This window comes from Hyposmocoma kahamanoa, unplaced genomic scaffold (assembly GCF_003589595.1).
Source record: "Hyposmocoma kahamanoa isolate Upper Pololo Valley unplaced genomic scaffold, ASM358959v1 88, whole genome shotgun sequence".
Classification (NCBI taxonomy): Eukaryota; Metazoa; Arthropoda; class Insecta; order Lepidoptera; family Cosmopterigidae; genus Hyposmocoma; species Hyposmocoma kahamanoa.
In genome coordinates, this window is record NW_020654466.1 from 21,365,702 (window position 1) to 21,389,828 (window position 24,127).

A 24,127-nucleotide genomic window follows, 5' to 3' on the forward strand; every position below is an offset into this window, starting at 1 on the left:
ACTCAATATTAAAGTATAAATTAATAACCTAATGATAATGTCTAGCTTTGACCTTCCAAAACCACAATGCACAATATTTTCACATGTACAGCCATCAAATATTGTAAATTGTTGTGTCATGTGATTTGTGCTCATTGTTAATGCAAATGTTATGTCGGTGAAATAGAGCCCTAGGCTCGCCATATATTGTATTATATGTTTACTTGAAATTTCTTGGAAAATTTTCCTCTATGGAAAACCGATGATATTACAATAAATTATGGTAACCTGGTGCTGAAAGCAGAATGGTCTGTCTTCCCAACTTAACTCCCAACCTACTTACATACAGTAGACCTATGCTCACAAATCTGTGACTTCATGTTAATAATTTTAGAGGTTTTTCAACAATAATTCACGCAGCACCTCAGTCTGCGACTGACAATATTATTGGTGTATCGTCCGTTCTCACGCGTAGTCCCTACGCCCCGGTTCGCCATATCACTCTAAGACCGATTCACGTTACACCGTGCCGGGGCGCTGGCCGTGGCACAATAAAATATCTATATTATGCTTTTATATGAACTAATTCATGTGGGGCTGGTCATGTTACGGTCGGGCACGGATACGGCCGGGTTTGACACGAATTAGTTCATACAATAGCATAATTTAGATATTTGACTGGCGCCTGACCGGAACACTGTCCGGCCCCCACTGATTGTAACTTAAATCAGCCTTTATACTACTTGTTTTTTTGGACTTGATTCATAAGTACAAGCACATAATATAGAAAACATAGATGACATCTGCAAACTAGCTATTTTGATGTTAACACGTGGATGAAAATTAATACATAGAATTACAAGAATTATTCATCAAATAGTTTATTGACATAGCAACGACCCTCACGAGTGATGCTCGATTGAACAACTGTTCATTTACATTATTATTTTTACTTCACGATAAGGGTCTGCGACTTTAGACTTAATACCACGAGCTATAGAGACTGTATTTCTGTGTTTTCATTGCGAAACCTCGAGGTTAATTTACCAACAGGTTTCCCTTTTGCTATTTTTAAACTGTTCCATTGAATTTTTTATTTACGTATCACAAAACTGGATACAATTCTAAAATAAGGTAAAAGTGTTGATTAACACTTTTACCTTACTTTTTTACTTAACTTTTTTTGATACGAGTGGGTACAACTTGTTGTGAACACAATAATCCAATTTCGCCAGAAGAAATAGATTTCTCGTAGACGCTACGGCAAATTTGTCGTTAAAGAAAACCAAAATAAAGATCTGCAACAAGCCCAAAGTTAGCTGGTTCGTTCCGTGACGTGACAGTGACGGGACGAACAAGTCGTGCGCCTGTTCGTAAGCTACACTCCTGTCCATAACAGTTACAGTGTCACTCAGAGCTTTAAATTGCAAAGATTTAAGGGGCTCTACCACTGCGCCCGTCACCCTGAGACATAAGTTGACAAGTCGCATGTGCCTGTAATTTCACCAGCACCCTTACTTACCCTTCAAAACCGGAACACGGTAATGCCGATATAGTAATGGCTAACCTAACCATAAACGTAAACAATTTGGATTGCAGAACCGGTAACACTCTTTGCACCAGATTTTCGGAACGTTGCAAAGAATCAGACACCTTGTATGTGCTTGTTGTCGTGTCTTTGTATTTAATTTAGGTGATAAAACTTTCATAGATTTCTCATAGATGGCGCCGGAACACGGTAATGCCGATATAGTAATGGCTTGGCGGCAGAAATAATTAAATTGTCAGTACTTCCCCGGACGTACTCTTTCACAAGGAGCTCTACTAAAGCAAAAGTATAATAAATTATAATAACAATTTGAGAGTCGTGTAAGTGTCACGTGTGTATGATCACATGTGGAATGATATGATTTATGTTTTTACCTTCGAAAACTTTAGTATAATCTTAGTTTTTTTTTTAATATAGTGTTTATTGTTTATTTATTTGGCATCACAAATACAAGTTTGAGTAATTAAATTTATTTAAAAAACATTAAGGGTCGTATTCTAGAATTCTACTCGATGCTCAAGTCAAGATTGCAATGGAAACACAAGCACTGGAAATACGACCCTAATGGCAGGGACTTGAGTATGATTTCGAGTGCTTTAAACCATACTCAAATCCTGACTTGAGCATTGAGTAGAGTTCTAGAATACGACCCTAAGAACATTAACTAAATACATTTACCGTTGTTTTTATCCCCATCGTCATTATTGTTTTAACATCTGACAGTATACATTACTGACTCTGAGTATACATTTTGCAATAAACTACAACTAAATACCTACATATGCATAACTATAACGTTACAACTGTGGCCATACAGAAAATTCCTTGTAAGTAACTCTACCTTACGTTCAGGCATAACCATCTTCTATTCAACACGATCAAAATATTTGCTGCCAATATTTACGAAGTTTATTGTTCTGGTTATTATTTAGGTCTGCGTTAATTGGAATAAGCTGAACTAATCCATTGATACACGCCATGTCGATTCAACGCATTTTGCATGCTTGGACGGGTATATAATGATAATATACGATAATAAATAACTTAAAACAATAATAATGATCGAAGAATTGACAAACATACCACCTACATGTTCATTGTCGTTTTTCTTAGAGTTTACACAAACAAAAGCGGTTTGGAATCCATACACACTTTTGTTCCATAATTTACACAATTCAAATTGCTGAAGTACTTGGTTGTTGTTGTTTTTTCTATGGGCATTTTTCTTGTACTTGAAATTGTAGCAAGGGTGGTTTTATTGAACGTTTCAATTCAATCAAAATATTTGGAACGTTTAGGGTTACAGGTCCCATGGTCACGGTTGACTGATCATGGGACCTGAAAGGGCCCGAAACGTCGGTTTGCTTGAAAAAAAAAAACAAATATACGCGATTTAAATCGAAGAAAACTCGAAATATTATATTAATTACAGAAATTGATCCCTAAAGATTGGTCAGCGAGATTATGCATACGTGTGTTTAAAAACTAAAAAAGCCATTTTAGCCTAATTAATGGTTTCACTTTGTGTAATATCAAGGGACGGGACGAACAAGTGGTGCGCCTGGTTGTAAGCTACACGCCTGTCCATTACAGTTGCAATGCCACTCAGAGCTTTAGATCGCAAAGATCTGAAGGACACTGTCACTGCGCCCGTCACCCTGAAACATAAGGTGACAAGTCCCACCTACCTACCATTTCTAAAGCAGAGGCCGTGGGTTGGAATCCTGCTTCGCACCTCTTGAGTTTCTCGGAATTTTTGTGCGAAATTTAGTTTAAAGTTCATCATGAACTTTTCGGTGGAGGAATTCATTGTGATGAAACCTGCTGAACCCTCGCCCGAAACCTGTTTTTCGTTGATTATGATGATGTTTTTAAACTATAGTACTTTTGTAGGACATTATAATGGAATTTTGGAATTTTTTTAGTCCCTGGCTGCATATGAACTAAATAAGAGATACTAAACGTCCTTTGGTTCTGACTGGTCTTAAGGCGTAATGGCCTGCGCAAACCGGTGGATAGCGGGGGAGAGCATCTCTGCCGTCCGCTAACTAAAAGGCTAAGCGACAAAATAATTTTTTGAGAAATGATAAAACCCAGTTTTAGAATATTGAAATTGTTTAACGATTTCAGCTATGCATCGTTAGGACACGTTAACTAATTTTAACTGTTGTTAAAAGATAATTTTGTGCTCTGTCATTTGCTATTTAAAACGGCTATTTGACCATTTGTCACTTAGTGGATGGCAGATCTAAGAGGATTTTATGCCCGCCAACGCACACTGATAAGGGATATGTTTACAATGTCGCCAGCGTACCACAAAGTTCGCTGAAATGCCGCAACATCTGCCGACATGCCATCTGTCGTTCGGATTTGATTCCGTTCCTCTAGCGACTACGCGTCGAAAAATTCTCGGCGCGCCCAGGCAGACTCCCGCGCATACCTATGTATCTCTGCGCATCCCGCCACTGTATCAGCAGGTTTTTTGGAATAAAATGTAAAAAAGTAATATGGTTTAAATCTTTTAGTTTTTTGACTATATATATGACAGTCAATTTTGTCCATACATTTCAGACGAATTAGAGAAAACCGATTACTCCCACTAGTTCTGTTAATAGAACTACTGATCTTTTTCTTCTCATTTGTTTGTTAATATATACACACTACACTCTTTCTTCACTACACTCTTTACAGAACTACTTTGTATTGCTTCGTTATCTATCCAATTGAGTAAAAAAAGAATTCTACTTACGCCATTTTTACACAAAGAGTGCGTTATCATATCGCTTACTCACACAGGACCGTTCTAAACGTAGTGTAAATACATATAGTATCGTATAAAATATGATAAAATATAAAATACTAGCTGGTACCCGCGACTTCGTTCGTAGAAAGTACTTGAGTAGCCCACTGTACTACTTGAGAAATGATTGGTTCTCCATACAAACTTTCATATTCTACTTAACAACCTTTACGATTTTGTGACAAAAAGTAGCCTACGTCCTTCTCCTAGGTCCTAATTGTCTCTATACCAAAATTCGTTCAGCGGTGTAGGAAACAACAGACAGTTACTTTCGCATTCATAATATTTAGTATGATTAGTAGCACTAGAGATCCGCGTGCAAGAGTTCGGCCAGGGAATTACTACCACTTTACCTATTTCTACCGCCAAGCAGTAATGTTAGCATACTGCGTTCCGTTTTAAAGGGTAAGGGTGCTGGTGAAATTACAGGCACATGGTCAACTTATGTCTCAGGGTGACGAGCGCATTGGCAGTGCCCTTGAGATCTTTGCGATTTAAAGCTCTCAGTAGCACTGCAACTGTTATGGACAGGCGAGTAGCTTACCATCAGGCACAGGACTATTTCGTCGCGTCACTGATATTATTAAAAAAAGTATAAATGTTAGCATAAATTATAGATGAAGTCATCAAAAGATGATAAGGGTTTTTGTAGGTATATAGATTATCGGTCGACGTGACACAGCAAGCACCAGTTTTGAACTTAAAGCGGTTATAACAAAACTACCTGTTTGGATTGTTAATACTCCTACATTTTATGTAACTCCAGAGATGAAGGTCTTAAGAATGTATTCCAGAACTCTACTCAATGCTCAAGTCAGGATTTGAGCTTGAGTATGATTTCAAGCACTGGAAATAAGACCCTAATGGAAGGGACTTGAGTATGATTTCGAGTGCTTTAAACCATACTCAAATCCTGACTTGAGCATTGAGTAGAGTTCTAGAATACGACCCTTAAAGGCTTTTCTGACCGGCTCAAGGCGGTTATGTATCAATAAATGTTGTGAGAATGAAAATGGCTAGGGTAGACAACCTTACTCTAAAACAATTTCATCAAAAATCCGTTATTTCTCCTTTAACGTTTCCAAGGGATGGCAAACTCCTATATAAATTTTTGTTGACATGATTTGTATGCGTCTGTTCATGAAAAATATGTGAAAATATAGAGTTGAAATTCCTGAACAAATTTTGTTTTGGGTTGACTATTCTGAGAAGTCAGGAATTGAAGATAATCCAGTTTGAAGTTTAGGAGGTTATGTGTTACGTAATTGAATAAAATATATTTGGTATATTATTATATCAAAATAAATTACAGAAGCCTTAAACAGAGTTAATAGAAGCTGAATGCTGCCGTGGGTTTTGTGACGTGACGAAAGTTCTGATTTTGGGAACTTTTTTGGCAGTTTTACCATTTTCTCGCGTGGCATTTTGGAGAAATTAGCGACTTTTTTTTTTAAATTGGATAAACCAATACATTTCATAACTAAATGTGGACCATATTCGTACGTAGGTACTGAAATTCCTTTTTTTGGCGGCCAGATGTCGCTCCACGTTAAGAAACTAAGAAACTGATAGTTGTAGATATCAGTCCGGTTACATACTAATTAGTCATTACTTTATTTTAAATGTAATTTTATTTCCAGACTTAGATAGGCTGCTATTATAATTTGAAAAACCTAATGAATTTATTTTATTCAAACTTGTAATTAAGACATTTGAAGACGCTAACGAATTCCTTTAACTGTGATTTTGTTATTGTTCTTTGTTTGTCGTGGTGAATACCAAACGTGACAGTGCTTTTTATCGTTTTTTTCCAATTAAAATTCAAAATTTCCAAGAAAACATTCAATCCAAGGGCTACTATTACGATTTTGTCAAGAAGAGAGAGAAAAAGTTGTGAAGAACTTTGGCAGAAATGTAGTGTAGCCCTACCGATTTAGAAAAAATGCGTTGTGCCAGCTTTAAACGCTTATTAGTACACTACTCGATTTTCGTTGCTCGGCTTCAATACTCAATATATTTATTCCATTCATGTGGTAACATGATTGTCTTAAAATTAAAATACAGTCACACATATAACCCCTTTATTAGGGATAACAATCAGAGCAGAGGTAGGCCGAGGTTTCAATTGTTAATTAGAATTGTTATTTATCAAGTAATAATATAAAATAATTCTAAAATAATGCTCTTATGCGCTTTTTAATCCTACTAATTGATTTTATTTTTAACTTCTTACTGGCTAGCTAACTACGAGTAGCTCTGTTTTTGTATTTATAAGAAGGGACGGGGAAGGGTCAGTCCCTTCGAGACCATAGACGTTGCAATATGTCCGCAACGTCGAGATAAATAAAACACGTTTTATACGTGACTAAGTCCCGAATTAAAAGTCAAATGTGTGAAAATCGTGAAAGTTGAAATCAAATATCGTTTGTTATTACTTTACTTTGTTAAATGTCAACTTCCATACAACTCATGTTTTCACAAATAAATGAATTATTTACTCGTTTCTCTAATAAATGATATTTACTAGAGGATTTTCATGCCCCTAGTTATTACCATTAAAATTGACTACAATCTCTAGAGGAAAGAGTCCCAAGTTGAAAGCCATACAGCCGTAGCTGCTGATATGTAATTTTTTATTTTATCCAATTGTACGAGTATCAAACAGCAATATAAAACATTTACAACAAAATACTTTTTTTTCCGACAAACAATAATTATGTTGATAGATAAGGGGAAATTTTGACTACAAAAACAAGTTGGATGCCATGATTACCTGTATAGATAATAATACAGGTACGAAACAGGGTATTTTTGTAATCTTCGATGTGATTAGGAGTGATTAACTGATCAAAAAGATTCCTATGTGTGGTGTCACCATAACTGTACACAATTTATTATGAGGCAAACGGTACCGAAACAATTACTGCCAATTAAGTTTCGACTGAATTAAAATACACAAATAGACGCATGATGCGAATGAAGCTTCATACTTGATAATATCATCAAGATCAGTAAATAAATTAGTTTAGCCTGTGATACAATCATTGGTATCTCTAAAAAATTGGCCTAAGGTAAAACAAACTATTACGTATTATATATTATATTATATATTTGATACCATATATAAGCTTTGATAAAACGTGAAATCAAAAGATAAGAATTTTGGTATATATAGATCATCGATTGACGTTACATTTATTACTATACTACTAGCTCGCTTAGTGGCTTGAAAGTGGATATTTAAAAAAAAAAGTAACAGTCGAAAACTACCTGTTTGCTAATGATCACTTCTATTCCTCCTCCAAATATGGATAGTGAAGCTGGTCCTAAAGATTTAAGGGGTACATTACCTTCGGCGGCCACGGTTTTTCTCAATATTTTTAACTCGATCACATATATGAATCTCGGTGCTGCTGCTTTTTGTGGCTTCTTTACTGGGACCATAATTGTCACCGGACCACTTAAATCGCACGTATTTTTGTGCACATTTGGGGTAAGCTCAACCGAATTTTTTAACATTTTTATGTCAATGTTATTTTTTATTTAGTTGAAATCGTACAAATTCTTATTTCAAGTCGTAATTAATGGATTATCACACGACAAGTTAAGTAATGTTTGACTTATCGCATTTAATTGCGTCACTGGCCGAACGGTTACCATGCTGGACTGCCACGCAGAGGTCTCGGGTTCGATTCCCTCTAATTCTCCCGTTAGTTTGGGTGTAATTTGTGGTTGTCTATGTGTGTATTGATGGCTATGACTGTGCATGTTAGATCTATCTTAATATTTATACTTAAAGATATAACAACTTATTTCGAATTTCATAGCTTTTACATGATTTTATCAACTTTTAGTACATAATCATGATGAGCTTAGCAGTTCTTACTCTAAGCCCTCACAGTGGCTGGACCACGAGTATCAAGTATAGTCTAAGGAAGCGTATCCATGGGGCGATGCAGGTGATCGGTGCTGCGCTAGCCATTAGTGGAAGTGCATTAGTTATGGGTTTGATGCCTAAATGGTTTTCGAAGTCCGTACATGGTATTTTTGGTAAGATTGAATTTGTTTCTTGACGCTAAAGTTTGGCCAACAAAAGCTAACACAAGGCGCCATTAAAAAAAAATTGTGCTTACAATAATACTAAGCAACTGAAACATCGAAGAAGTGCTTATTTAGATCTGTATATCATGTTTTTTTTTCTGGGATTACAATATCCTAGTTGGAATAAAATAATATTACGAGATACTATGGCTCTAGTGAAAAGGGTAACAAGTAAAATAAGTCAACTTTACAAGGAGGTGCGAAAAAGAGTTAATGTTTATTAAGATATTAAGCGTTAAGTGTTTCTCGCGTTTCCTTATTAAGTTGGCTTGTACCCCGCTAGAGCCACAATATCGTCGGGATTAGAGCAATTCCGTGTAACTAGCATTGGATAATTCTGCGTATCTAACGCATGTAGCCAACGGTCTATCCAAGCCATTTTGATTTTCGATACTGCTTGGATAGACTACCAGACGCTAAAATGATTTCATCTAAAATCCGTTGTTTCTTCTTTAACGATGCAGCGATACATTTTTACTTTATCAAGTCACGGTGAATACTTGACAGTGCTTTTTATTATTTTTTCCAATTTAAATGCAAAATTTCCAAGAAAACAACAAATCGATTGTTACTTTTGACACAAATGTAGAGTTGCCCTATACAGATTTTAAAAAATGCATTGTGCCAGCTTTCGTTGTTCAGCTTCATATTTTATTTTATACGCTTTTTTGTATTTAGCATTCATTGTAGTTAATTCGTAATTTTACTATAGGAGCATTGACTTTTATTTATGTATAGGAGTCACAGTTTAAGAGGCACAATTTGACAACAGTAATGTGACAGACAACCACACCAATTACCTGATCTTTTTACTAGGGAATTTCCTATATTATTACTATAAACTACTATATTTATTATTATTACTATAGACTAAAGTATGTGACTTTGAATGCAATCATTGAAACGGTCAACAAACAATTATTAACTTATTGGGTTTAAAAAATAAATTCATTTGAGTGAAGCATTATATAACATTATAGAACAAATTTCAAGTTATTTTCACACGAATTTCAAAATAAAATGCAAAATTAGTCAGTCCGAAACGTCTTGAAAACAGTTACGTCCTCAGCTTTTTTTTTAATTTTTAATTTTAATTAATAAAAATTTTTTAATTTTAAATAATAGTGTTGTAATTAATTAATCACCTAGTTTCACCGCGTGAAAACAATTTAACTTAAAAAAATATCGACTTTGATTTTAACAGAGATGTTAATAATGATAATATGATTGGAAATCAATATTATACATGCACTGTTTTGGTTCATCTTCCAATGAAAGTGAATAAAAATTTAAAGTGTGAAGTCTTTTTTTTTTTGTTTTTGTTTAGAAATTTACTATTTAACTACAGGTTGTCATTGTGATCATTAAACTCTATATTACTCTATACTTATTATTTATATTAAATTCTATATCTCTCTATATTACTTAAATAAATGCCAATTCATCTATCTAGAACCGAAACCAATGACCCGAAAAATTATCTAAATGATCACAGACTCATAAAATTTCGAATCTATTTATCGTGAGAATCGTCTAATATGGTTACCGATGTGTTTAGTTTACATCACTATTTACATCGCGATGACAAGTGTCAAAAGGTGCCTCTTATTTTGTGACGACCATAATTGATTATTTTTTTAATTTCATATTGGGTTGAGCAGTATTGCTTTATTTTACATTTATAAAAATCAACCCAAGCAACCCAATTTGATATTTAATACTACGAGTATTAGAAATTATTCGTTAACATGTTACATCCCCGAAAACGTCGAGCATATAACCAGAAATAGAGACGAAATGTCATTTAACTTGTTTGAAAACTATTCTGCCATATCATTGCTGTGACAACTGCGTTCCGATTGGCCAGCCCGCATTCGAAACAATTGACGGGTGTCGTCAATAGGGGTTGGGGTTGCTATAATGGACGAAAATTGCAAAATTACATATTTAATATTTAATTACCGATGAAATTTGATTCCGTTTGTTTTGTAATTAGATGTTTTGCTGATTTTCCCCACACCTCCGAATGGCCCAGCCACCCATTGTTAGAGATATTATCTTTATTACAATAAATACCAAATAATTTTGGAATACACGGAGACGTACTCACAGGTCAGTTGTTGGTGCTGTCTATATTTCAGTGCAAACGAGAGTTGATATTTATAAGTGACGTATCGCTGATGTGTTACCAGGAATGTATGGCCCTTATTTTTTATCTCTATTTCTGGTTATAAACTCGATGTCCGAAAATAACAGCCCCTTAAAATTTTTAAACCACATTTTTCATTTTCCAGGTATAATGGCCCTTGCGTGCCTCTGTTTAAGTTTTGTTCTTGGAATATTGAACGTATTATCCTCAAGGATGCCAAGCCTAGAAAGGGCTATTAAAATAGGTCACACATTTTCGGGGGTTTTTACATTAGTATTTGCCTTTTTAAGTCTTATTATGGGCTTTGATGTATTATTGTCGCTTGGATTTAACGGTGTCGGTATCTTGGGGATGTTGGTCACTGCGATTGCGATGATTGGGGTCGTTACATCCGCCTTGATTACTGCATTGAGAAGAATGTGTTGTTAATTAATATTAATTATGGTGAAATGGGTGACACTAATTTTCTTGCCACATTTCGACTCATCCGTAGAACATTCGATTTTGTATTTCCGAAATGAAATCAGATATATAAATTCTCAAAACATCTTTACATAGGCCATAGCTTAAATAACGAAATTATTTATTTGTTCTCTTTTCGCTATATAGTCATATCGGGCTCTGTTCTTCGGATGAGACGATTTGTTTACAAATATGATTCTTGCTGTACCTTCAATAAATACTAACAACCTCCCAGCCCCCGCAGTATGGCTACGCATGACAGTCAGAGTAAAGAGTAAATTTGAAATAGGTGCGCGCTATTGGCTATTTAAATTAGATCTAATTGAGACAGCCAATAGCGCGCGCTTATTTCAATATTATCGCGCGCATTGCGACTATCATGCATAGCCAGGCTACGGGCGCAGGACTATATGACTAACATCATAAACAACAACTTTTGTTCAATGGCTTTTTCACAAAAATTACTGGCAGTTTTTAGATGTGTACTTTTAGCAACTCCTTCCGGGAGCTGTCATTTATAAAAATAATGTTGATGATGGGTGCTTTCTTTTGCAACGGCACAGAGTTATTACCATTTAAAGCGATCTATTTAAATATTTTTATGTTATTTTTTTAAATCTATTTTTTTCAAAAACTTGTACAAGTTTAGACCGCCAAATACATACAGGCTCTCTGAGCCAACAATTAATTTGTCCATTGGGTAAACGTACATTCCCAAAAATTGTAGCTCTCGGGGTTACGTTACGATTACATTCCACCAACACATTATACAGATCCTCTATTTTATTGCAAGTACTGCACAAGTCCACCAGTGAGGTTAAACGGGAATCTCGCCAGCCTATTTCCACCTAACACTCGCGCTGATGTTGTGGATAATACGATGCTGTTCAGTGGGTCATGATGAAAGCTTCGGCAATAGACATGTTTGATAAAAATATTTAAATACCAGTGGAATAAATTATTTGAAGATAAATTGTAAATTAAACAGGGCAATTATTTGCAGAAAAGCCATTTTTTTTTATTTGAATCGTACGTATCTCACAACCTTGAGATTAAAATTAAATAGTTTCGCGAGACATCACACAATTCGTGTTACATAATATATAAATTCTCGCCATGCACAGCCTCGTCAATTCAGACCATTTCCACCGAAGATAGGTTAGGAGAAAATGAAAATGTTGCCATATAAATTTCAATCCTCGTCTCGCCTTGTCTCGTTTCGCCTTGCCGGTGCAAAAGTGCCTTTATACCTATATGCTTGTATAAAGCACCCGTCGTCTTACGTCAAAAAAATTTTAAACGTAAGAAGGTGAGTGCTTTATTCACAACAGTGTCCCTTGATCTGCTCGTCACTGCATGCTTAGTACAAAATCTTTGTGTTTTTGATTACTGCATTATTGTACAAAGGCGGCGACATGTCAATATTTCTTCTTTTAAAGATTTGTTATACCTTAGTTTACAACTTTCATTTAAAACGTAATTTGTTTGAAAATCATCTACATATAATTAGGTTTTTTTCTACGTTATCTTGAGAACATAATACAATATGTACACCACGGCTATTTGCAGAACAGTAACTGTGGTGGAGCATGATATTGGTATCTTTGCTATTCATTACTACAGAACTTATTTTTCTTTGTGCCAAAGAAAAAATAAGGGTTCGATGCGGGCACATTCCAATTCCATTATCGTATCGCAAAATTTTGTCATTTGCGATTATCTTCATTAATGTTTGAGATTTGTTTTTTCAATAGATAAAATATACTGTAAAAAATTAACATTCGTTTTATTTCTAAAAAAATGCACATCTGTTCTATCTACAGGTCCTTGAATATCACTGTGTTCTTGAAATGTATTCAGAGATGTTATTATTTTCGGTTTATATAGAACCGGAAACGGATTTTTTTTTAAATTATTTTTATTTACCATTAAATATAATTAACATTATGGAAATTAAAATATTTCATTATTAATTTTTATTTATTTCAGGCCACATGACCCATACAATATATACCTTAAGGACTAACATACATACAATACAATAAAACACTATTTCTAACTAATCTACACGAATTGCACTTGTCGGCGACGTGTGGTGCAATCTGGTGTCGGGTAACCGGCCGCGGAACCGCCGATATAAGACACCCTTCGGTCAAAATTATTCCTTCTTGAAGGTCGACAGATGTTTGGTCGGTACTCTCACCACAAACGAATTGAAATTCACGTTGTGGCGGGACTCCAACCGCTTGACCCTCAGGGTGTATTTGGCTTTATGTCTGATGTACTCCACTATCTATCTCCTCGAACTTCGTGGAGTAATGCAGCCGCGACAAGTACAGCAGCGTCGTCGGTGTGGCCGGATGCAGCAGGAAGTTCGGTCCTGTCGGTGCAGTGTCACACTGGTTACGGCTGGTGGGCTTCCTCTTCTCCACTTTTGTGAAGCCGTCCTCGTCGCACCAGTCCGTCTGCCTCTGTGCTTTTACAACTTCAGAGACAGGCACAAGGGGATTGCTTTTTCCCTTAGTATTGTTTCAATAATGTTTGAAACTGGCGGGTCGGCTACTTGAAACGGAGCTATAAAGGCTTATGCACGTGTAGGGGTTGACGTGCGTACGCGTGATGTTTCCGCCGAGACGGAGGGTCGGGCAGCTGAGCGCGGTGCATCACGCGCGTTGGCGACAGCGATCGGTACAGTCTAATGTGCCGACTGCACACTGCAAATGGATGCATTTTGCGCCACACGACGCATGTTTACATTAGAGGCTTCTGGTGACCTACATACCGAAGCAGCGTTGCACACGCAACTTGGGCACGTAGCTCACTTACGGTGTTATCCGAAGCCTCTAATTTACATTGTAATTCGGCTAGGCTCTACTTTCAAGGACGTAATGTCCTTCAGTATCCTAGTGGCATCAACGTCGTCAAACGTGACTGGGGGCAGCTCGTGCAACTCCTTCGCCATGAATGTGGGCACGTCGTCCGGATCAGTCTCCTTCAGGAGTGTGACGATTACCTGGAGTCTCTTCACGCCTCCATCCTCCGGCGAGATGGCATCTGTTCGGCTTTACCGAGGCTCTGGAACAACAGCATCTTGCCACTGCAAATCTCATCCTCATTGAAATTCGATTTGCAGATCTAATGAAATGTATTTTATGGAAATAAAAGATTCTTTTGGTTACTGGCTATAACGTAGATTATATGACTGACAATTCTGACAGGTGACGTCTAGACTTTGACTTACAATTATTTTGGTTGTGGCACTGTTTCGAGAGACGACAGTTACATAACTGGTTCTCAGTTAGATAGCGGCCGATAAGCGACCATAGCGCGACATAAGAATGTGATGAAATCTATACAGAAGTATCTAAACAGAATTTACTTTGCAGAAGAGTCGATTAAGGCGTGGTATTTAAACACGAGCCTAGATGTTAGAGCCTATTCCACTAGTCTCTTACCAGCTGTCCCCGCACAAATCGATTTTTTTTCCACTGTTGTTGTTTCCCTACCACACCGTCACTGGTTGGGATGAGTGGAATTTCTTTGCACCTATCTCTACCCAATTGTTTCTATTAATAAGTACAGTTGAGAATAAAATCATGTCAATGTGAAAAGCATAATTGTTTATTTAAATGCATGGTTTTTATTACCTGCTAAGTTGCTTACTGCTGTTTTTAGTTCATTACTAATCGTAAGTTTGTTAAGTTAAAAAAGTAATAAACTGATCGTAATGCTTACTTCATTACAAATCTTTTGATATGTAATTGTCCTCTAAACTCGGACTATTCTATCCTCTAAGTCTAAACTTCATTATTTACATGATGACAAAAAGTTGCCAAAAATCTTTTGCTCATATCACCATATTTGATCACATTTGCAATACCTCATTTATTCAGAACACGGCTCAATTAGTTTCAGGATGTGGTATGTGACGCTACTAGTTTGATAAAATCAATTCGAATGTGCGAACATCGCATAAACAATGATAAGATTATGAATACTAAGAACGAGTGAGATAATGTGTAAAACTATGAAGCACTAGCCAAAGTACGATTAACTGATATTATTATGTTATAACTGAACATTAAACCGACTGCCCCGATCTCTGATTGTTTCAATGGTTACTTACAATTACGTCAAAATTACATTAAGAAGTAAAGAGAATTCAATGTCATTCCTACGAATGTTTGAGAATCAGAATGGGTGTATCTTAACGAATCCTATCAAATTGAGTACCAAAAACGTACCTAAATTGTACTATTTAGTACCCATGCGCTTAAAAAAATTGTATCTCTTTCAGAACAAAGTGATTGCAATATCAAAGGCACGCCCGTCATATTTATTGACACCAGAAGTGCACTTCAAATTACTCGTTTTTATTAGTTAATTATAAGAACTTATTATTCCAAAAAAATGTACCTTAATGGGTATTATTAAAGGAACGCTAACTCGGCCTATTGATTAGTTTCTAAGAAGTAAAGCTAATATATTGAGAGTCAGAATGGCGGGGAACTTAACGAATTCTGTCAAATTTCATACAGAATAAATACTTAAATAATTGTTAATACAAAGATCGATAACTTAAAAATGCTTCGATCCGACCGGAATCGAACAGACAACGTCGTCTAGCAAACTGCCAGACACTATGCCAACTAAGCCACGGAACGAACCAGCGGACCTCATGAATTTATCTGTGTGCTTTTTTGTCGGATCTTTGTATCTGGTTTTTTTAATGACTTTTTAGTCATACAAAAAGTAATTGATTAATATGGTGGTTAAAAATCCTGTATAGGTATAATAGGTAAATAGGTATAATTTCGTCATTACACACCTATTTTAATATATTTGCAATTGTTGCAAAAAATCAGCTGTCAGAACACGTTTGTCAACTCGTTCCCGAAGCAGCTACCAGCACCTTGATTGTATTTTGGTACTGGAGGCGTAGTGCAACGTATGTCATTTGCGACAATGACTGGCAACACCACATTATTATCATATCTAGCTTCAAGGTAAACCAGATAATAAATGCTTATTGGACGAAACGGTATTGATGTGTGTTTTGTCGATTTTTTTGTTTTGTTAATTGCTGCAACCCTAGAATCTTTTATTCCTTTTTTATTAATTAAGGGGGGTTTCAAGATGTTTCTTTTTTTTCAAGTCTTACTACGTAACTTAAGTAAACATAATAGTTTGCGACAATGTTGTCATCGAAAATAATTAAAGTAACAGGTTTAATACCTGTAATCATTGATGACATTGATCCTATTGAAAAAATTACCAACACAACCTGTGTACAAAATAATTGTCGCTTACTTTATATGATAAAAGTGACGAAATTGGATAATTGACATTTTTGTGTTACTAAATTTTAAAAATGTTCATATTTTAGGAAATAATTTAATTAAAAATATTTTTTGAAAACAAGACAATCATTTTTAAAAGTTTTGGGGTTTTATGTTACTAGTTTATTCGGTCTAATATAGTGCTGGCGTATTCCCCAGGAGAACCCCATGCCGTCTCGGTGCCTCGGCATTTTCGGCCTCAGCCTGTACACAACCGAGCAGCAGATCAACCACATCTTCTCCAAGTACGGACCAGTTGAGAAGACTCAAGTCGTTATTGATGCTAAGGTGAGTTTTTTAGGTTATCATCGTCATCATCCACAGCCCGGCCTGTCGTAACATGCATGGTGTTTGTTTTTCGGGTTTTACGCGGCCAGTCGGGCTGTCTTAAACTGCAGAAAATAACTTTTTTTATAAAATAAAACACCGACCTCAAAAAGTTCGTGGAATTTATTGAAATAATTGAAAATAACTTAAGTCATGTCGTCCCATGGCCCATGACGTTCGATTTATAGGTTAATTGTACGGGAAACTATATACTTTACTATAACACAACGCGTAATTATATTTACACTGAATAATATGGTTCCTCAGGATATAGGGACATGAACACTAATGCTTTTAGGGAGACTACAGAGTCTCCCTAAAAGCATTAGAGTAAGATAGAACGTATGCCATTAAGTCGCAATAATTGCACACGCTTTGCTTTTAAGATTTCTAACTTCCAATGTATACAACATTGGGAGTTAGAAATCCCCATTAAACAATTAGATTGACGGCTAGTACACGTTTTGGTACTTTGATTTGCCCATACCATGTTAAAAATAAACTTCTGGCGAAAGGGTACTATACTGTTGATGAGTACGAGTACATGAACAATAAAAACGCGTGGAGTTAATATTATATCATTTTGTTATCTACTTACCATTTCGTACGAATTGTTTTATTTATTTGATGTCTTTTTGTAATATGTTGTGTGATTTTGACTATTCAAAAGTACTTGTGAGTCAGACTTACTTGATTATAACTTTATATTATTATTGTATATTTTCATGCTATTATTACTGACAGACGGGAAGATCCCGAGGCTTCTGCTTCGTGTACTTCGAGTCGCAGGACGATGCGAAGGTGGCGAAGAACGAGTGCACGGGCATGGAGATCGACGGGAGGCGCATCCGCGTCGACTTCTCCATCACGCAGCGAGCTCATACGCCGACTCCTGGCATTTACATGGGGAAACCGACGTAAGTACTTGATTTAAGACAGGTGCTCCAAAGTTTGTTATTTTCCTAGTTGTTTGCAAATTCATTTGCAAATGAAACCGGAAATTTTCTGTACCACATAACGTCTCTTTGAATCTGAAAAATATCTGACATTCTTGTCGCAACTTCGTACGATAAGATTAGATTTTAAAAGCGAACAATTTTCTTACTGTTGTGTACAAGTAATTGCTATAATGATACAATTTTATAGCTCAAGATATATATAATATATTTTTAATATTTTTGGTAATGATGGCCGCTTTACGTTAACCATGATATGAAAAAACAAAATCAAGAAGCAGTTTGTTTTTAACCGACTTCAATAAAACGAGGAAGTTCACAATTTGACTGTATTTGTTTTTTTATGTATGCTACGCGATAACTCAACGTCATTTGGGAACCGATTTTTAACCGACTTCAAAAAAGGAGGTTCTCAATTCGCCTGTTTCTTTTTTTTGTATGTATGTTACGCGATAATTCCGGTGGAAAGAGGGTACCTCAGTAATGGCGCATTTAAATTTGAAGAAAATATTCCATTAATAGGGTGGCATGAATCCGGATTCGCGCACGCACTTTTCGGTAACCGATTTAAATAAAACTTGGTAAATAGATGTAATTCCACGAACTTTTGCGGTCGGTTTTTTTAGTACTCTGTACTGAGATTATCTGAGTATACGCACCATTAAAGTAGACCTATCGGGAAAGTAGACCGATCGGGAACGTAGATCAAATGGGAAGGTAAACGAAATAGGAAAGTTAACCAAACAGGAAAGTAGATGAATAGTGAAAATGGACCGATCGGGAAAGTAGACCAATTGTACCGAATGGATTTCACCGACACCCTTATCCTTTAAAACAGGAATGCAGTAATGTGTGAATTAGATATAAACCGATAGAAATCGGTTAGTTGCTGCCAACTTTACTTGCCTGGATGACCTCGTGTCACAAGAAGCTCTACTGTGACTAAAAATATCCTTAACTATAATTTTGTTTTTCAAATGATATATATACGAGGGGTGGTCCAAAAGTAATGATAATCAATATGAAATAAGGATATTTTAACTAAAAAAATATTTATTTCTGTACATTATCTCCTAGCAAGTTTTAGTCCCATCTTTTTTCTAAACCCATAATTCCCTTTGAAAAAAATTCTTTGTCTTGACTATCCAAAAACGCCTCTACAGCAGTCATCACCTCGCCATCGTCGTCAAATTTTTTGCCTCGGAGGTGTTCCTTGAGTCGAGGAAAGAGGTAATAAAAGTCGCTGGGAGCCAGGTCTGGCGAATAGGGTGGGTGTTCGAGCAATTCGAATCCCGTTTCTTGAATAGCAGCCATCGCTATGGCGGCTTTGTGAGCCGGTGCGTTGTCGGTGTCTTGGTGTAACAACACTCCAGCTCGGAGTTTGCTTCGTCTTTTTTTTTTACGGCCTCCCGCAATCTTCTTATTTGGTCTGCGTAGTAAGAGCCCGTAATAGTGGCTCCTTTTTCCAAGTATTCCATCATTATAACTCCTTCAGCGTCCAAAAAACGGACGCCGTAACCTTTCCTGCCGAACTTGACACCTTGAATTTCTTCGGCGTCGGGGAAGAGGCTCGTTTCCAAGTAATTGACTGTTGTTTGGTTTCTGGATCAAAATGGTGGATCCAGGTCTCGTCCATGGTCACGAAAATAGACAAAAATTTTCCTGATCCGTCTGAAACTTTTCGAGATTTGCCCTCGACATGTCAACTCGTTTTTTCTTTTGTTCATCGGTTAACATTCTTGGCACCCAGAGACCTTTTTCATATGCAGTTCGTTTGCAAAGATTCTTTGAACGCTGCCATATGAGATTTCTGTGACCTCAGCTACATGCCTTATGGTCGCTCTTCAATCTGCCAATACGACATCTTCGACTTTTTTGACGTTTTCTGCAGTGAGGGACGTGGATGGGCGTCTCTCGCGATATTCATCTTCTGTGGATGTTCTACCCAGCTTGAACTCCTTTGCCCAGTGCACAACTGTAGAATATGGAGTCCCCCAATGTTTCCACTAGGTCGCTGTGTACGTCTTTGGTAGACATTTTTTTCAAACAGAGGTACTTGATGACAGCTCTGATTTCGTTTTTCTCCATTTTGATGTTTACTCTCCAACTGTTCGTATTCAAATGAATGTACCTCCTGCCGTAGTCGTCTCAAAACCCGCGTCAGCGGGTTTGAGGGGGCCGTTCGAGGCGTCGGCCTCTTTCGGCGGGGTCGATCGCCACTCGTGGAGACGAGCGGGTCCTGGGGTTGGGTATAACCCTCGGGTGTCACAGTCGGGTGAGCTGCTTCAGATGGGAGTCCGGTGCCGGTGGGCCGGCAGGTTTCTTAACCATCTTCAGCAGCTGGTCTCTGATCCGGTGGGGCTTCCTTGAAAAAGCAGTTTCTGGTCAGGATGTTGGGCTCGGCGTGGTGCCAGTCCCTGTATATGGCTATGCAGGGATTGTCCGGCGCGCCGGAACATGGTCTTGGCCGGGCGATCCACGAAGCTGTCGAGGCTCTCCATGCTCAAGTTGCCCGTTGGATGACGTCATTCCTCACATATCGTGTGGCGTCTGTGATGCACCGCAATGTCAGCGACTGTTGGGCTTTGAGTCGCTGCCTGTTGCACTCTCCTACCAGCGCGTACCATGCTTGGGCTGCATATGTTAGGGGGATCTAATGTACATCTTATACACTCCGAGTTTCACTCGTAGTGGGAGTCGGGACTTGAGAATCGGTCGCAGGAGTGTGCGGGTGTTCTGCACGACGTTCTTGATGTGATGGGCCATAGATAGTCTTCTATCGATTGTCACCCCTAGGTATTTCACCGTGGGGGACCACTCGATAGCCTGGCCCATCAGTGTCAGCTTCGGTGGCATCTTCTTCGAGTTGCTCACGATGATCGCCTGGGTTTTGGTGACGTTGACCGAGAGTCGCCAGCCATCCAGCTAGGGAGGAAGCATGTCCAGTTGGCGCTGCGTCTTGACCGCCGCGTGAGATGCGGTGATGGAGGTGGTAAGGTACGCGGCGTCGTCGGCGTACAAGGCCAGGGTGGCCCTTTCCGCCAAGGGGATGTCATTCGTGTACCGAGCGTAAGACACGGGTGACAGACAGCTTCCTTGTGGTATTGCGGCACTGATGGTGCGCTGTGAAGAGGTCACTTGCTCCACCGCTACGTGGAAGCGGCGACCTTTCAGAAAAGATTCTTAACTACTCGACGAGTAGTAGAAGTTGGAGATCTTGTTGTTATAGTAGGCCGGGGTGCCAGACGCAATCAAATGCCTTCTCCATGTCCAGGAGCACTGCGACGGTGTGTGCCTTCTTATTAGAAGCCACCGTCATGTGATGGAGCACTCTGGCGAGCTGGAGAGACGTGGAGTGCTCAGAAGCCGAACTGCTCGTAGCAACCTCTCGAAAACCTTAGATATGGTGGGCAGCAGAGCGATGGGCCGATAGCTTTCTGTTTTCAGAATGTCTTTCCCGGTTTCGGGAGCATGATGACTCGACCGAGCTTTCAGGTGTGTGGAAAGTGACCTGTCCGTATGATGCCGTTGAAGATCGAGTCATCGCGGCTATCGCCTTCGGTGGTAGATGACGGAGGGCTTCATTTGTTATCCGGTCTGGTCCGGGGGCTTTCTTCCTTTTGGCTCGGCGGGTCATACGCAGGACTTGTCCTGGCGAGAAGACAATGGGGTCCTCGTTGGAAGCTATCGGTGTGGCGAAGTAATTTTCGAGGTGCTGTTGGATGTTATTGGCTGCATGCTGATGGTTCACGGACAGGTTTGGGCGGAACTGCGTCTCGAGGTGATCGGCAAAAATCTCAGCGCGGTCTTCGGCTCTGTAACGGGGGGTTCCGTCACTGGCTAGCAGGAGGCGCGTAGGTTGCGCTTTCCCGCAGAAATGGCGGCATAGTTATGGATGCCGTTCCAGTCGTCGCCGGTGGACTCGATAGTGTGTTGCCAGGATGTGGCATGGAATTCCAGCTCTTCCGAGATCTTTGCGGCCATGGTGTTCAACCGGGGTTTCGTGGTTGGGCATCAGGCTATTTGCCATTGTCGACGCAGTTTCCTTTTCTCCTCTATCATCGACAGGATTCTGTGGGGAGTTTGTTGGGTGCGTTTGTGGCGCGAAGGGGTGCTGGCAGTAGCATATAACGCTGCGCGGATGCTGTGGGCGAAGTCTTCAGCTAGCTGATCACTTCTGCGGCGCTGTGAACCCCGACGCCGGAGACTACAACACCTCCCAACGAACCTACGGCGCCGACAGCCCCGCCGGGCGACAAGAGGCTCCGCTACCCGCCCCTGATCGTGGAGCATCCACCAAACTGGGCGCACCACTTCAGGGAGCTGAAAAGCAAGCTGTCCCGTACGCCCAACGCCCGCTCCTACGGGTGGGGCGTACGATTCCTCCCGAGGGACGAAACAGAGTACCGTCTGGTGCAGCGGTACCTAACCACCCTGGAGAGGGAAGAGGGTATCTCTTACTCCCTCCCAGCAGAGAGATCCCTCAAAGTGGCCATCCGTGGCCTACCAGAAGAGACCAACACTGAAGACATACTTTAGGAACTCCGGGAGCTCGGCTTTGCCCCCGAGTATGCAAGGCCGATCAAGGCGCGCGCCAGATGGCCGGGCTGCCTATATTACGGGTGCGTATCGAGGCCTGGCGCGGAGAGCAAAGACATCGGGCAACAATTCTGGCACTCTTCGCATAAATGCCACCGCAAGCCTGCGTGTGTGCGATGCGGCGAGAATCACGCCGTCTACGACTGCCCGCGCCCGCTGAAGGAACCGCCGACGTATGCCAACTGCGGAGGCCCCCACCCCGCCAACAACACCACCTCTTACCCGGTTTTCCGCGCCGAAAACCGGAACAAGAAAGCCGGCACTATAGCCCGCACCGCCCGACTACGACCATCGGAACAGGTCCCTCAGACGATGACGGTGACAGCAGAGCAAGATGCGCCCAATCGCTGATGGCTGCAGCGAACGCACCACACACAGCCAGGAGCCTCGGAAACGGAAGCCCACCAACCAGCCGCAAGAGATAGCCGCCCCTCCCAAGGAGATGAAAGGAAACCAGGTTACTACAGTACCTCCTCACCGAGAAGAAGGTTGACGTGGTAATCCAGGAGACGCACTTCAGAACTCAAGACCCGCTCAACAATGTACCTCCTGGTAATCGTGGCCTGTTTACATGATTTTTTTATGCTGATGAGGGAGCAAAAACAATTTTTTTCATATTTTTATGTGCTCTACAAATATCCGATTAATCATTACTTTTAGATCACCCCTCGTAATATACAATCACCACACAATTATGTAATTGACTTCGTTTACCACTCTTAGAGGTGGAATATTTTCTTCATATTTAAATGGGACCAGTGCTGCGGTACGCTCTTTCCAACAAAAAAATACTCATTAAAATCAGTTTGCAGACGCAAGTAATCGCGTAACGTACACACACAAAAAATACAATTGAATTGAAAACCTCCTGGTTTTTGAAGTCGCTTAAAAAAGGCCTTTGAATGTCAACGTATACTGTATGGAAACTGACTTGTTTTTATAACGTGTCGTAATCAGGATCGCTATAAGCGCTCATAGTAGGTCCTCTGAACTTCAGATAAAGATATTCAGAACAGTGTTATTGTCAAAAGGCCAGCTAGGCTTAACCATATTTGTGCATGCCATCGAAAATTACTACATGACTTAACAATTTAAATCCAGCATCAGAAATAGAGTGACAAGAAAATTTTGTAACATATATCCTAGATGTTGGTAGATTATTGGAGCAACATTAGAGTGAATCGTCATAGAGAATAGTCGGTTTACTAAAGGCATGTTCCCACATTTATCATTCAATATGAACCACAACGTATGCGATCATTTGATTTTTAATTCGGGACTTAATCACGTATAAAACGTATTTTATTTACCTCAACGTCTCCCTTCGAGACCTTGGACGTTGCAATATGTCCGAAACGTCGACGTATTTTATACGTGATTAAGTCCCGAATTAAAAATCAAATAATGTGTAAAAATCGTGAAAGTTTAAATCAAAGTAACGTATACGCACACTTATCGGACATATTCGTGCGTATATATGTGACTCGTTGTAAGTAATCCCGCCTACACATACATGCAACGCGTAGCTCGATCAATGTGTGTGACGTAGCCGCGTGTGGCTATTCGTTGTCTTTATTGGTGTGCAATGTAATGCAAGCAACTGATCTAGTTTTTATTTAAAATGTCTATTCGTTTCGCAGGAGTGTAAGCCGAGACAACGGTTACGATAGACGCCGAGATCGAGAGTAAGTATTACATACTTTTTGTACATTCGTTGTACCATCATACAAATGTCATACAGAGGAACGTTTTTTTGAGAAAATTTCAAAACATGACAATTTAAAAAAAAAATTATTAAATATTCCCTATTCTATCAAAGGTAACTCTCTCCCGAACGCGACGTAAACTAGAAATTATTAAAACAAA

The 24,127-nt window shown here is 39.0% G+C and overlaps 2 protein-coding genes across 8 annotated transcripts in view; both read left to right on the plus strand.

Moving 5' to 3' along the window:
* The window catches only part of LOC113235664 (transformer-2 protein homolog beta-like), a 34,666-nt gene that overhangs the window by 6,357 nt on the left and 4,182 nt on the right, over positions 1-24,127 (plus strand). For 5 of the 7 annotated variants that reach the window (XM_026471496.1, XM_026471492.1, XM_026471494.1 and 2 more), the window contains exons 4-6: positions 16,539-16,667; positions 17,451-17,623; positions 23,902-23,946. In XM_026471496.1, the coding sequence (XP_026327281.1) occupies positions 16,539-16,667; positions 17,451-17,623; positions 23,902-23,946 (347 nt within the window). The remainder of the gene's footprint in view (positions 1-16,538; positions 16,668-17,450; positions 17,624-23,901; positions 23,947-24,127) is intronic. The other 2 variants (XM_026471493.1, XM_026471495.1) reach the window with 1 other exon arrangement.
* Positions 7,583-11,127, plus strand: LOC113235666. The gene is made up of 3 exons (XM_026471499.1): positions 7,583-7,821; positions 8,183-8,378; positions 10,724-11,127. Exons 1-3 carry the CDS (start codon positions 7,609-7,611, stop codon positions 11,005-11,007), a joined length of 693 nt encoding a protein of 230 aa, XP_026327284.1. The 5' UTR covers positions 7,583-7,608; the 3' UTR covers positions 11,008-11,127.

Excerpts from the sequence above, each read along its gene's own strand:
- LOC113235666 (XM_026471499.1), top strand. The coding sequence starts at position 7,609 with ATGATCACTTCTATTCCTCCTCCAAATATGGATAGTGAAGCTGGTCCT. Across the intron at positions 7,822-8,182 it reads TATTTTTGTGCACATTTGGG|TACATAATCATGATGAGCTT; the intron begins GTAAGCTCAACC and ends ATCAACTTTTAG. Across the intron at positions 8,379-10,723 it reads GTCCGTACATGGTATTTTTG|GTATAATGGCCCTTGCGTGC; the intron begins GTAAGATTGAAT and ends TTCATTTTCCAG.